This window comes from Hemiscyllium ocellatum, chromosome 12, assembly GCF_020745735.1.
Source record: "Hemiscyllium ocellatum isolate sHemOce1 chromosome 12, sHemOce1.pat.X.cur, whole genome shotgun sequence".
In the NCBI taxonomy this organism is placed as follows: Eukaryota; Metazoa; Chordata; class Chondrichthyes; order Orectolobiformes; family Hemiscylliidae; genus Hemiscyllium; species Hemiscyllium ocellatum.
In genome coordinates this window covers 17,390,388-17,404,345 of record NC_083412.1, presented here as the reverse complement: position 1 = coordinate 17,404,345, position 13,958 = coordinate 17,390,388, and the positions used below count along the sequence as shown (strand labels likewise).

At 48.8% G+C, this 13,958-nt stretch overlaps 1 protein-coding gene across 2 annotated transcripts in view; it reads left to right on the top strand.

Moving 5' to 3' along the window:
* Nucleotides 1-13,958, top strand: part of enox1 (ecto-NOX disulfide-thiol exchanger 1) — a 229,638-nt gene that overhangs the window by 207,305 nt on the left and 8,375 nt on the right. The window contains exon 11 of one of the 2 annotated variants that reach the window (XM_060832906.1): nt 1,303-1,408. In XM_060832906.1, the coding sequence (XP_060688889.1) occupies nt 1,303-1,408 (106 nt within the window). The remainder of the gene's footprint in view (nt 1-1,302; nt 1,409-13,958) is intronic. The other variant, XM_060832907.1, reaches the window with a different exon arrangement.

Below are 13,958 nucleotides of genomic sequence, written 5' to 3'. Positions count from 1 at the left end.
TCAGGCATCCATCAGTGTTCAGAATGAGCAGGGAAAGTTCCTTTCTTTTTGTGAAAAAAAAGATTCAGTTTTATTCTATTGGCGTTCTCTTTCTGGTTCAGGTCATTTTGTCTGAAATATTAATTGGGGAGCAGCGTTGTGATGGGCTGGATGTTCACAGCCAGTCCTCCCAGACTCAGCCATTAATTGCAGAGCTGATCTCAAACTCTGCTGCTCAACTCCCAGCCACCCCAATCAGTCCAGCCACACTTCACTCGCATTGCCGTCCTCAAATCACGAATCTTCCCGAGTCACTGCGAGATTTCTGCTCTCCTGCAATTCTGACGTCTCGACCATCCCCAATCGTGGAAAGGTTACAATGTAGAAGGAGGCCACTTGGTGGTGAGCATCATTACTTAATGCCATGTCTTGCTTTCTCCCCCCTTGCACTTGCCCACTTTTCTACCCAAGTAACCACCCAATGCCCTCGACAATGCCTCTATAGAAGCTGTCTCCACCACATTCCCAGACAGTGCTTTCCAGATCCTAACAACAAAGTTGTGTGCAATGTTTTTTTCACACATCATTTCATTTCCACTTCACTTTAAATCCGTGCCCTCGCATTTTTTACATGTCGGAGCAGCTTCTCCCTCTCGACTCTATCCAGACCGCTCATGATTCTCAAAACCTTTATTAAATCTCTTCTTAGCATTCTCCTGTCAATGGAGAACAGTCCCACGTTCTTCAGTCTATTCCTATGAATAAAGTACTCCCTCTGAAACCCATTTTTGTAAATCACATCTGCAATCTCTCCAACATGGTCACTGCCTCCTCATTTGCAATCCTCAAGACTCTACAAGTCCTCCAACTTACCTTCCGAGCTATGTCCTGGTCTTCTGTTCATCTCCAAGACCATGTCTACCATCTCTAAAGACCCACTGCTCTCTGCCCTACCCCCAACCCTGACCCACCCATGAACTCTCTCACCGTACGTCTGGCAATAGGGGAAGGGAGTACTTCCTGCCCCGTGCCCTTTCCTGCAAAATGGCTGCCGGAAGGAAAACAGGCAGCATCGCTCTCCATGGCGTAGGGCAGCCATTTTGTTGCACTGGCTTCAGTTGCCTAATTGGCTGTCAGCTCTGGATCTCCTTCTCCACAACCCTCCCTCTTCTTTCTCAATTGGTTAACAGTCCTGCTGTAAGTGGCTTAATTGTCAAAGATGTTTTTCTCATATTTTCTCCTTGCTGAATGCCTTAGACCTCCTTGCTTTGTTAAAGGTGCCGGATAACTTAAGCGTATTGTTGTTTTCTGTTTTCTGTGCAGGAGATGAATGGGTTCACTTTGTCCGTCTCTACCCAAGGCAGCCAGACCAGCGAGGGATGCCCTGCTTCCCGGCCACTCAAATCGGAGAAAGAAGCTTTATTAGTAGGTAGAGTATCCTAACTGCCTTATTTTCAGTGTGGATTCAATTTAACATTGAATTCACGTTTTGCCTGTCCCCCACTCCGGGCTGAATCAGAAACCTCAAGTTAAATTAATTGGAGCAGCAGCCAGCTATTTCCCCACCTTGTGCCTGTCCCAGCATTCAGTTCAGTCATGGTCAATCTGTGCCCAAGATTTATCTGAATCGCTTTGGATCCAACATGTAATTACCTCAACAAAAAAAAAACTGTCAATCCCATTTTCCAAACCTTCTGTTCTCCCGCCAGTCTCATCAACTTTTTGAGGTGAAAATGACTTGGTTTCGGAGATGTGGGGCCTGATCTCGCTGTTTATCTCAGCAAACAAAATGGTCGCCCTACGGCACAAAGAACGATGCTGCCTGTTTTCCATCCGGCAGCCATTTTGCAGGGCACAGGAAAGGGCTTGGGGCAGGAAGTATTCCCTTGCCCTGTTGACAGTCACATGGTTGGAGATTTCAGAGATCTCATGGGTGGGTCAGGGTTTGGGGTGGGGTAGGGGGCAGCGGGTCTTTGGAGATGGTGGGGATGGCCTCGGAGATGAACAGAAGACCAGGACATAGCTTGAAAGGTAAGTTGGTGGACTTGAAAGGGTCTTGAGGATTGCGAATGGGGAGGCAGTAATAACATCCAAGAACTAGCAATCCAGAACCCTACTCTCATGTTTGAGGGACATTGTGCCATCTGAGGCCCTTTGGTGAATTTCTGCAGTGCATCTTGTAGTTAATACACCCTGCTGCTGCTGAGCGTTGGTGGGGGAGGGACTGGACGCTTATGGATGTGGTGCCAATCAAGCGGCTGCTTTGTCCTGGATAGAGTCAAGCTTCTTGAGTGTTGTTAGAACTGCACCCATCCAGGCAAATGGGGAATATTTCACCACATTTGTGACTTGTGCCTTGTAGTTGGTGGACTGGCTTTGGGGAGTCAGGAGGTGAAAGGATTAAAGGTGAGATATGTCGAGGGAGGCAGTGTGTTGAATTCCACATCAAGTTTGATGGACTCTTTTTTTTTCTCTCTCTCCTTCTGAGGGCGCAGGGGGCTACATTTCTAAGTGCGGCCTACTGAGGCTCAGACTTGTTGCTAGCACCTCAAAGGGGCGATCAGAATTTGTGAACAACATGGCGCCGAGGCTGTTCTGATTGGCTGCCCATCTCCTGGGCCTTTTGCCGGGAGGGAGGCTGCTAATCAAAATGGCATACCCGCCACTAGGGAGGTACCGTTTCCCAGCAGCCTCTCATCAAAGCTGGGATCACGACGGTGGGATCAGTTTCCCCTCCCTACTCCTGGAAAATGCCCCAAAAGTACACACAGCCAGGAGAAAGTGGGGCAGTGCCTAGAATCACGAAAGCGATGACTTGGTCGTCTCTCAGAGGCATTCACTGATGCCAATGTACAACTGGGATCTACAACCAGTGGGCACAGACTCAGAGTAAGGGGCAGGCTGTTTCAGAGTGAGAGGAGGTGCAATGTCTTCACTCAAGAGAGCTGTGAAAGCTCAGTAATCAACAATGTTCAAGATAGAGGTCAATAGATTTCGAAAAAGGGGAGATCTTAAGGAGACAAAAACGTGTGAAGGGAATAGATAAGATAGAAGCAGGGATGTTGTTTCCACTGGTGGATGAAACTAGAACTAGGCTGAAAATATGGGGACAGGCAGGAGGCTGGGAGAACACAGCAAGCCAGGCAGCACCAGGAGGGACAGGCAGGAGGCTGGGAGAACACAGCAAGCCAGGCAGCATCAAGAGGGACAGGCAGGAGGCTGGGAGAACACAGCAAGGCAGGCAGCATCAGGAGGGACAGGCAGGAGGCTGGGGGAACACAGCAAGGCAGGCAGGATCAGGAGGGACAGGCAGGAGGCTGGGAGAACACAGCAAGCCAGGCAGCATCAGGAAGAACAGGCAGGAGGCTGGGGGAACACAGCAAGGCAGGCAGCATCAGGAGGGACAGGCAGGAGGCTGGGGGAACACAGCAAGGCAGGCAGCATCAGGAGGATCAGGCAGGAGACTGGGAGAACACAGCAAGCCAGGCAGCATCAGCAGGTGGAGAAGTCAGTGTTTTGGGCGTAACCCTACTTCAGGAAAATAAGGGGGAGCAGATTTTGGACGAAGCTGAGGAGGAATGTCTACACCCAGAGGGTTGTGAATCTGTGGAATTCCCTGCCCAGTGAAGCAGTTGAGGCTACCTCATTGAATGATTTTAAGGCAAAGATAGATTTTGAACAGCAAAGGAAGTTAGGCTGTGATGATGCTGCTCCGTTAACACGGCTATGCTGCCCTTGGTTTTGTTTTCAGAGAGGTCATGAAAGATCCAGACTCTGAAAAGGGTTTTAGGGTCAGTTTGATTGTAGCTAACAGATACTGCCTCAGGAAAAAGACTTTCAGGTTTAAAAATAAACCCTTGTACGATGAAAGGGGAGTGGCAGGTTCTCCCAGCTCAGCTGATCCCTGGTTTGGTTTGGTCAGTAAGCAGTAGTGATGGGAAGCTGCTGGAAACAAGAGAAGCACGTCCATGCTGACCCTCTCTCTCCCTCTCTCTGATTTCTCTCCTGGAAGACCCTGTGTTGGATTTTACCTTTTGTGCCCAAGGGTGTTAGATTAGATTAGATTAGATTAGATTACTTACAGTGTGGAAACAGGCCCTTCAGCCCAACAAGTCCATACTGACCCGCCGAAGCGCAACCCACCCATACCCCTACATTTACCCCTTACCTAACACTACGGGCAATTTAGCATGGCCAATTCACCTGACCTGCACATCTTTGGACTGTGGGAGGAAACCGGAGCACCCGGAGGAAACCCATGCAGACACGGGGAGAACGTGCAAACTCCACACAGTCAGTCGCCTGAGTCGGGAATTGAACCCGGGTCTCAGGCGCTGTGAGACAGCAGTGCTAACCACTGTGCCACCGTGCCGCCCACGGTGAGGATTGTTAGTGAGGATTGTTGCAAGTATTCAGAACGACATCATTACGTTGGGATGATCTGTTGGGTTTTCGGATAGGTTGAGTTATTCGATTCCCTTTTGTTTGCGTTTCATTCGGTAATCTTGTTAATAAATTCTGTTTGGCTTAAAACTATGTGGGTTGACCAGCTGCATCCCACCTGGAATATCCGTGTTACACCTGCTTTAAACAACTGGCAAAGTGAGGGGTCTGGGTTACTTCCTTGAGGGGGTCTGGCCTGAGCCCATAGCCAGGGTTATGGTGAGGCGGGCGGGTAAGTGGAGCTGAGTTCATGACAAAGATCAGTCTTGATCTTATTGAATGGCGGGACAGGCTCAACGGGCCTCCTCCTGCTCCTGGGGAGCGAATCATGTGGATGATGATCTCTTTTAAGGCAATTCCTAACAAATCTGGAAGGGCCCACCTCCCTCCTCAGTCTTTTCTGTGAATCCCAGCTGCAGTTCTAGTCACAGCTGGACCCAGAATGAATGGAAGAGCTGAGACTCCAGGCTGCTTTTGGCTCTGGGGAGCGCGCAGCCTGGCACATGTTACAGGGCCCTCCCTCCAATAGCCACAAAGCCCTGCTTCCCCCCGACAGACTGGTTCACCAGCACGCTGAGAATCCTTAACAATGCTCCACGTCTTTGCACAGGCCCACTGTCAACAATTTGCTCAAGGCAGGATCAATTGTCTGGCTTCTCATGCTCTAGTTAACTGAGTGACATATTTATGCTGCTCAGAAATCACTTAATGCTCAGGTCTCCAGCACATTCAATTAGATGACAGGAAATGTGGCTGTCTCTAAGCATGTAACTGTTAGAAACAGGAACCATCGCCTGAGTTTTTTACTCTAACCTGATGTCATGCATCGGGTTTACAGGACAGGAATAGGCCATTCAGCCCATCCGCTGTACGTCAGTGATCCTGGTACACGTTGTCATTTTGCATCCAAACCAATCAGTGAGACAGAAATCAAGTCACCTTTTTAGTGTGGGTAATAGTTTATTGAGTATTCAGCCTTATACCTTCCCCCCTGAACACCAGCCCTACCTGTATCCACCTCACCAATTAATCAATCAGTTAACCAATTCCTTGTTTATCGCTGTGCAGTATTAACACACACAGACCATTTACACCCTCCTTTTGTCACTCTATCGACATATCCTTCTGTTCCCTTTCTTTCTTGTGTATTTACCTGGCTTTCCCTTCATTTTCACCAATTTCCAAGTGAAGAGCTTCTGCTTAAACTCCCAAAGGGATTATTGAGTATCTTATACTTATTGGCATGCAGTTTTGATGACCCACAAGTGAAAGCAACTTTTCATAGAATCCCTACAGTGTGGGAGCAGGCCATTCAGCCCATCAGGTCCACACTGATTCTCCGAACAGCATCCCACCCAGACCCAGCCCCGTAACCCTGCATTTCCCATGGTTAATCTACCTAACCTACACATCCCTGAATGCTAATTTAGCATGGTCAATTCATCCAAATTGGAGTGTGGGAGGAAACTAGCGCACTGGGAGGAAACCCACACAGATGCGGGGAGAATGTACAATTCCACACAGACAGTCGCCTGAGGCTGGAATCGAACCTGGGTCCTTGGTGCTGTGAGGCAGCAGTGCTAACCACTGAGCCACTGCAACACCCCTTTTTTCTTTATCACCGCTGGGGAACCTGGTCATCAGGTCAACCTCCCTCCCCCCCACTTCAGAATGTGAGACATCGAAGGTGTGGCATCAAAGGGTTGGTAGTAAAATAAAGCGTGCCCTCAAATAGGGCCCATGATCATTGAGAACTGAATGCTGACTTCATGCTGTGACTCAGTGACCCTGACCCCATCATTAACCCTCTGCATCATGTGGGCAAGATAAACTGCACAACAGCGGGGACACGGGCAGGGAAAGGAACTCAATGCCCAGGATTCCAATCCTTGGGACAGACAGAGTATTCCCCGTGTTATGGAGCTGACCTGGCCCTGACAGACTGGCAAGGTCTTTGGAGTTTGAAAATGAAGACTAAAGCATGAAGCCTCCCTCACCCTTACCCTCCAATGTATACTGCCCCATTAATGCCATCCCAATGACTCCCGATCACATCCCAATTCTCCTCCAGCCCTGTAGCAGGTCAAGGTATTTCCCTGTAAATAACTGATAAGATTCCTCATGTCTCCACACCCAATCCTATTTATTCTTTATTCCTTGCCAAGGTATACCCAGTAACTATCCTCAATATCCTTTCTTGCCACAGATGTCAACATGTTGTTAATTCCCTGCACCCCATCCAACACCCTTTACTCTTAGAACATAGAACATAGAACAATACAGCACAGAACAGGCCCTTCGGCCCACGATGTTGTGCCGAACATCTATCCTAGATTAAGTACCCATCCATGTACTTATCCAATTGCCGCTTAAAGGTCGCCAATGATTCTGACTCTACCACTCCCACGGGCAGCGCATTCCATGCCCCCACCACTCTCTGGGTAAAGAACCCACCCCTGACATCTCCCCTATACCTTCCACCCTTCACCTTAAATTTATGTCCCCTTGTAACACTCTGTTGTACCCAGGGAAAAAGTTTCTGACTGTCTACTCTATCTATTCCTCTGATCATCTTATAAACCTCTATCAAGTCACCCCTCATCCTTCGCTGTTCCAACGAGAAAAGGCCGAGAACTCTCAACCTATCCACGTACGACCTACTCTTGTATCTACTTTGTGACTCACCTTGTATTCATTAAGGCTATGAGGAGATGAGACTTTAAAAATTGATAAAATAAAGTTGCAAGCTTCACTGTAACTCATATAAACCCATGTGTTACATTAACATTCCTTTACCTAATTAAAGCCCTATAACGACAAATATAGCTCACTGATGATGTTACCTAGTATGGTGACGAAACGTCTGAAAATGAACCTTCCAGCTCAGCAAGCAAACCTACATCCAGAATAACAAACATGTCGTTCACTCTCTTATTACTCTAATTCATCATGGGATTCATCGTCCCATTTCAAAGGGTCTATCACTATTTGTAGCTGGCAATCTAACTAGGAAATAGAAGGCCATCCTGCTGTGACAATAGATGGTTGTGAAGTCAGTCATGCAGCAATAATTTAATAATGGAAGACCTTGAGTTTATATCAACAGGCATGGTGAAATAGCAAGCAAATCTCTAATATTCTGGACATTTTTCTTCCATTGATTCGAAGGACAGGATTTTAAAATACTAACTTTTAGGAGTATTATGTATTAACAATATTATTAAGTTGGAGAGAGTTCAGAAGAGATTAAATAGAATGTTGCCAGGAATGGAGGGTTTGAGTTATAGGGAGAGGCTGGGACTTCTTTCACTGGAGCGTTGGAGGTCGAGGGGTGACCTTATAGAGATTTATAAAATCAGGAGTAGTATAAGCAGGGTGAATGATAGGTGTCTTTTCCCTATGGCGGGAGATTTCAAGACTTGGGGACGTATTTTAAAGTTGAGAAGGGAAAGATATGAGGGGCAATTTTATTTTATACAGACAGTGGGTCATGTGTGGAATGAATCTCCAGAGGAAGTGGTGGATGTGGGTACAGTTACAACATTTAAAAGCCATTTGGATAAGTACGTGAGTAAAAAATGTTTGGAGGGATATGGGCCAAGTGCAGGCAGGTGGAAGTAGTTTAGTTTAGGATTATGTTCAGCATGGACTGGTTGGACCGAAGGGTCTGTTTCCGTGCTGCTCGATTCTATTACTTTATGAGTCTAAAGGGTGCTTTACTCACCGAAAAGATCTGCTTTTACCTGAGATCCAATCCACAGACGTTGGGTTACAAAATTGCAACCTCAGGGAGGCAACTGTTAAGTAAAATCATCAGTAGCTTCCATGAGCTGCACATGCAAAAGTCCTGTGGCATTAATACAGGCCAGACTTTATCATTTATGCGGTTTTCCTGATGTGATCAATAGATATGATCTTTATTGTAGCTGCTTTTGAAATGCTTCTAATTTCTTCAGTTGAATGAAAAGCACTAAAGGTCATTGCAAGCCAGGTTCTCCATTTGCCAGCCTGCTCACTCTTTGATACATTTTTAACACCAGTTTCTGTCACTTCCTATTGCCCAGTCCCCCATTCTCCTGCCCAGCCTTACCCAGCTCACCCCAGTCCCATTTTCCTGTCATTCTCATACTCTCCAAGCCCAGTGTCCTGCCACCCCACCCTTCCCTCACCCCACATACTGTCCAGTGGGAAGCCAGGGAATCAGATGTCAGACACGACAAGGATGTTGGCCTTTGTAAGTGCCTAGTCTTGTTGTCTCTGAGATTATAGGCTAATTTATCCTGGAAGGCACAGGAGGGAATCTATAGAAAGGGTGCACATGTTTGACTGCAGGCACGAGGCCTGCGTATTGTCATGTGGAGATTTTTGTTCAAACATTTGCTTTAACTGACACATAACAAGGTACAGCCATAAAGTCATAGAGATGTACAGCATGGAAACAGACCCTTCGGTCCAACCCGTCCATGCCGACCAGATATCCCAACCCAATCTAGTCCCACCTGCCAGCACTTGGCCCATCTCCCTCCAATCCCTTCCTATTCATATACCCATCCAAATGCCTTTTAAATGCTGTAATTGTACCAGCCTCCACCACATCCTCTGGCAGCTCATTCCATACACGTACCGCCCTCTGTGTGAAAAGGTTACCCCTTAGGTCCCAGTTAAATCTTTCTACAGCACAGAAAAAGGCCCTTCGGCCCACTGAGTTTGGGCTAGTTAAAAGCAATCCGCACACTATGTGTTATCAGCATGCTGCTGCCACCTGGACGCGGTCTCCAGGCAGCTGCATGCAGCCCCATCTCTGCGCTGATGCTTGAAAATCCAAGCCCCTCTCTGACAGCACAATCGGTAAACTGGCTGTCGGCTGTTTGTGGGCAGGCACTGTGGGGGATAGGGCCCAGGTTTAAGGAATGGAGGTCACGTGTTGGCAGACTGGACTCTCTGGCTCCATGTCCTTCCTGCTGGGGCCTAGCACTTCAGGCTGTGATTCCCCCTTACCCCTGGGAGTAGGAAATGTGTCCCAACCCTCTTCCTGTACGGGCCAAGTAACTGCGCTGGGCTCCCAGTAAGATCTGCTTGGGCTGTTTGACCTTCCTCAGAGAATGCCTGACCACTTGCTACCTGACTCAGGGTAGGGGGGATATGGTAGATTCCCCTCCCCCTTCTGGGACATGGTGAGGCACAGTGCTCAGAGCCTGATGATGGGGCCCACAACCTCAGATTGGTTCCAAGCCCATATAGGCACCAGTCTTACTGTGAAGGAAGCTCGCCATCGGCTCCACCTCTCGGTTGGGCCGAGACTTGAAGACTCTGCTTACAAACCGGGTGATCACATGAGACCTTTTAAACGCCACTCTCGTCACCCGGTCACACTTCCCACTCCTGGAGGGGTGGGTGGGGTAGGGGGGATCACAGCCTGAAGTGCTAGGCCCCAGCGGGGAGTGCTTGGAGCCAGAGAGTCCAGTCTGCCAACACGTGACCTCCATTCCCTAAACCTGGGCCCTATCCCCCAGAGACCCCTGCCCACAAACAGCCGACAGCCAGTTTAATGATCGTGCTGTCAGAGGGGGGCTTGGATTTTCAAACATCTGCGCAGAGCTGGGGCCACACCGCAGCTGCATGGAGACCGCGTCCAGGTGGCAGACTGGAGGCAGGAGCCAAACTCCAGGCCAGGCCTCAAGGCCTTCCCATGCATTGCCGGCCTCTAGCTGGAGGCCTCCCTGTCGCCAACAATGGGCCTGCCTGCCCAGGGCCAGTTTTTCAAAACTTAGAGGTGGGCAATGGGGGGGATGGAAAGGGGAGAGTGGGGAGGGGAGATCTCTTGAGTGTTGCCAGAGAGGGCTTGCTGGCTTCCTCTGGGTTAGTTAGTGTCCCATCGCCCTCTTCAGCTCCTAGAGACTGTCTGCGTGTCTCCGCAGCACCTGGAGCCCATTGGTCGGCCAATTCGGGGGTTAACGTTGGTGGGGAAATTGATCCCATTGTGGCCTCCATTTGACCAATGGGTGGTGGGTTTCTGAAGCCTGAGGGGGTGTAGCCTGCCCTCTTGGAGGTTGCAGTTTTCAGCATGGCCCACCCGAGCAATGACGCCTGGGGGAGAGGGGCAAGGATCAGGGCTGAGAAACTTCACGTCAAACAGTGAGCTCGGAGTCTCACACACAACGGATCCACCCCATTTCTTTTTCAGCATCTGCAAAATGGACCGTGCAAAAGTAATCCTTCCAGTAGTTCCGCTAAATATAACATGTCACATTAGGTGCAACACGGGGGCTGATGTATTCCATTCAAAGCACTGCTGGAGCTTTTAGGTAAAAGTGATCCATTACTCCATTTGCTGTCTCCTCCTCTAGAGAATAAAAAGAAACTCTAAAGGAGCAATTATGAAGAAATGAGGCGCAACGCATTCTTAAAAACACTTGATTTTCACGAACCTTTTATGATTCAACTTAAGGAGTGCATTACAGCCGGCTTAACCAACATGACAGGACGTAAGAATCAGGGAACTCAAAAGAATCAAAATAATGTTGCTCTGCAGAACTTTGCTCGTCACGTCACCCTCTGTTCGGTTTTAGCACTCTCCTCTTGAGGTTGTAACTTTTTTTGCAGTCAGCGAAGGCCTTTTCTCGTGGGTGCAGGCGCTACAGCAATGTAGGAAATGGAGCTGCACACGGAACACTCCACAGTGAGAGAAGTGACCCAGATCGCCTGGATTGAAAGCAAAACGAAGGAGATCTTGAAATCGAGACCGGAAATGCTGGCAGAACCCAGCTGGTCTGGCGACACACACGTGGAGAGACAAAAATGGGAGTCATCGTTTTGAGTCCCATGACCCCTCTTTAAGCCGCTCCCTTTATTCCCAAAATCGAGACGGTGAGCCTGCTTCAGAAGGGGCGCAGAAGTAGGAAGCCAGGGAAATGAGACATTGTTGTTGTGTGAAGTTCAGGATGGAAGAGGCTGGTCCTTTCACCAAAACACCTTCTGTTTACACATGTATTGTGACCTTGACACTGATCCAGCTCCCTCGGAGCTCTCAGAGTGAACAGAACCCTGGGCCCTCCTGTTTATAAGTGTCAGTCAGGGCTCCCTGATTGACCAGGTTAACAGCCCCAATCAGGGAACTCAGATTCTATGAGGTCCACCAGGGCAACCTTGTTACAATCACTGCAGAGGCCTGATGGGCGACCTCTGACTCACCACTGCTCGCAATCCTTGGTCACTTGGCCAGTGTCTAGGTGCCTGTTCCCATCTGGGCTTCGATTCTCTCAGCTCAGGGTGGGACCGACCGCACACAGGCTCCACAACAGGGGAACGTATCCGGGCAGTCTGCTAGCTGGTGCCCTCGAACTGAACCTGTTTGTACCTCATCGAGGACATGGACTGGAGCAATGGGACAGTTGGTGATAAACAACCCCCTTGCTCTTGTAGCTAGCCCTCACAACCACCTGTCCTCGTGACTCCCTCCCATTAATCGTGCCCACCTTTGTCCCTGCTCACCCCTGCCAAAGAGGGAGAGCAGCACAGGTTTACCAAGTTGATTCCTGGGATGGCAGATTGACATAGAGGAGAGCGGTTGAGTCGGTTAGCATTGTACACACTTGAGTTTGGAAGAGTGAGGGATGGGGATCTGATAGAAACCGATAAAACTATAACAGGACGAGAGTGGTTCGATGCAAGAAGGATGTTTCCGATTGTGGGAGGAGTGTAGAACCAGGGATTATTGTTTAAGGATGAGGGCTAAATCTTTTAGGACTGAGATGAGGAGAAATTTCTTCATCCAGAGAGTGGTGAGCCTGTGGAATTCATCATCACAGAAAGTGGTTGAGGCCACGACATTGTGTTTTCAAGAAGGAGGTTAATGTAGAAATTGTGGCTAAAGGGATACGGTGGGGGGGGATTGGGGCGATGATGTCGATGATCAGGGGTGATCCTCGAGTATCACGTGGGGGGTATCACAGTGGTTCAGTGGTTAGTACTGCTGCCTTACAGCGCCCAAGGACCCTGGTTCGATTCCAGTCTCGGGCGACTGTGTGATGTTTGCACGTTCTCCCAGTGGGTTTCCTCCGGGTGCTCTGGCTTCCTCCCGCAATCCAAAGATGTGCAGGTCAGGTGAAATGACCATGCTAAATTGCCCATAGAGTTCAGGGGTGTGTAGGTATGGTGCATTAGTCAGGGGTAAATGTAGAGTGATAGGGAATGGGTCTGGGTGGGTTACTCTTCACAGGCTTGGTGTGGACTTGTTGGGCCGAATGGTCTGTTTCCACACTGTATTGAAAGGTGGAGCAGACTCAAGGGGTCAAATGGCCTCCCATGCTCCTAACTTCTATATCGCTATGACTCCAGGGGGCACAGTACCAACAGCAGTCAGTGCCTCCTCTGTGGCATTGCTCTGATTGGCAGGCAGCTCCAGGAATCTGGGGGTCCTCGGCCGGGCCCAGTGGTGTCCGCCAAAGTGCCAGCGGGTGGTACAAAGTTCTACACACCTCTGTCGCGTGTTATGGAGCATTTCTTTTTAGATGTGGAGTTTAAGGGTGAGTTGTGAGGGGAGGTAATGGAGTGCCAAGGAACAATTGTGGCAAGGGCGTTTCCATGGCTACCACAGTGACACTGGGGAGGAGGGCAAGGTTGCTTGACAGCAAGCTAGTGGTACAATGAGGTATTTATTGCAAACACTGAATGACATCTGAACTTGACAGAAAGAGTTAGCAAGAGTGGACCTCTCTATCTCTGATGATCGAACTGAATTAAACAGCTAAGAGTGTATGGAAAAATTGCCATTATCACTGATTTACTAATTGGCTAATTTATTCAACTAGCTTCAGTTTTATGAACCATGACATATAATGTTTCTGCCAGTCGAGGATACCTTCACAATTTCAGTGTAGCAGATGCTGAATCCGACCAAACTGTTGAGTCTGGGATTGGTGGACTGTTCACTGCTACCGTCAGTGCCTGACCTCGTGCTGGGCAGACTGGAAGGGGGCCGATTTTAATGGCCTACTCCCATAGCTGTGACAGTGTTTAGGAATTGCTGGGTGGGGGGGGGGGGGGGTGAAGGGTGAGGGTGTGGTACGGGCGGTGGTGGGTGGACCAGTGTTGGTACCGAACAATACTGGGTAAAGCAGGACGTGTGCCAAATGCATTGACCTGTTAACACGCAGCACAATGCACCCTCCTCGTTTTGGACCCTCATAGAAATAATGGAAAGAAAATAGATCCAGAGTCCATGGAAATGGTGGTTCAGTCCAAGTTGTCAGAGCTCAGAGTAGTCTACGAATAGAGAATGTCAGTCTAAATTTTGTCTGTATTTCATGTATAAAGGCATTGTCAACTGCCTATTTTCTAAAGGACCTCCATCTTGGAATTATGCAAAACACTAGCCCCCTGCTCCTGACCATAATGGTAAATCTTTGAGATGAACATGCTTCAGTTGGAGCTGGAGGATTTGATAAGGAAAGGTATGAAAGCAGGAGTAGGCGTTTTGTCACTTTGGACTGACTCCACCATTTGACAAGTTCATTGCTGGGCCTCCACGTCCGCCC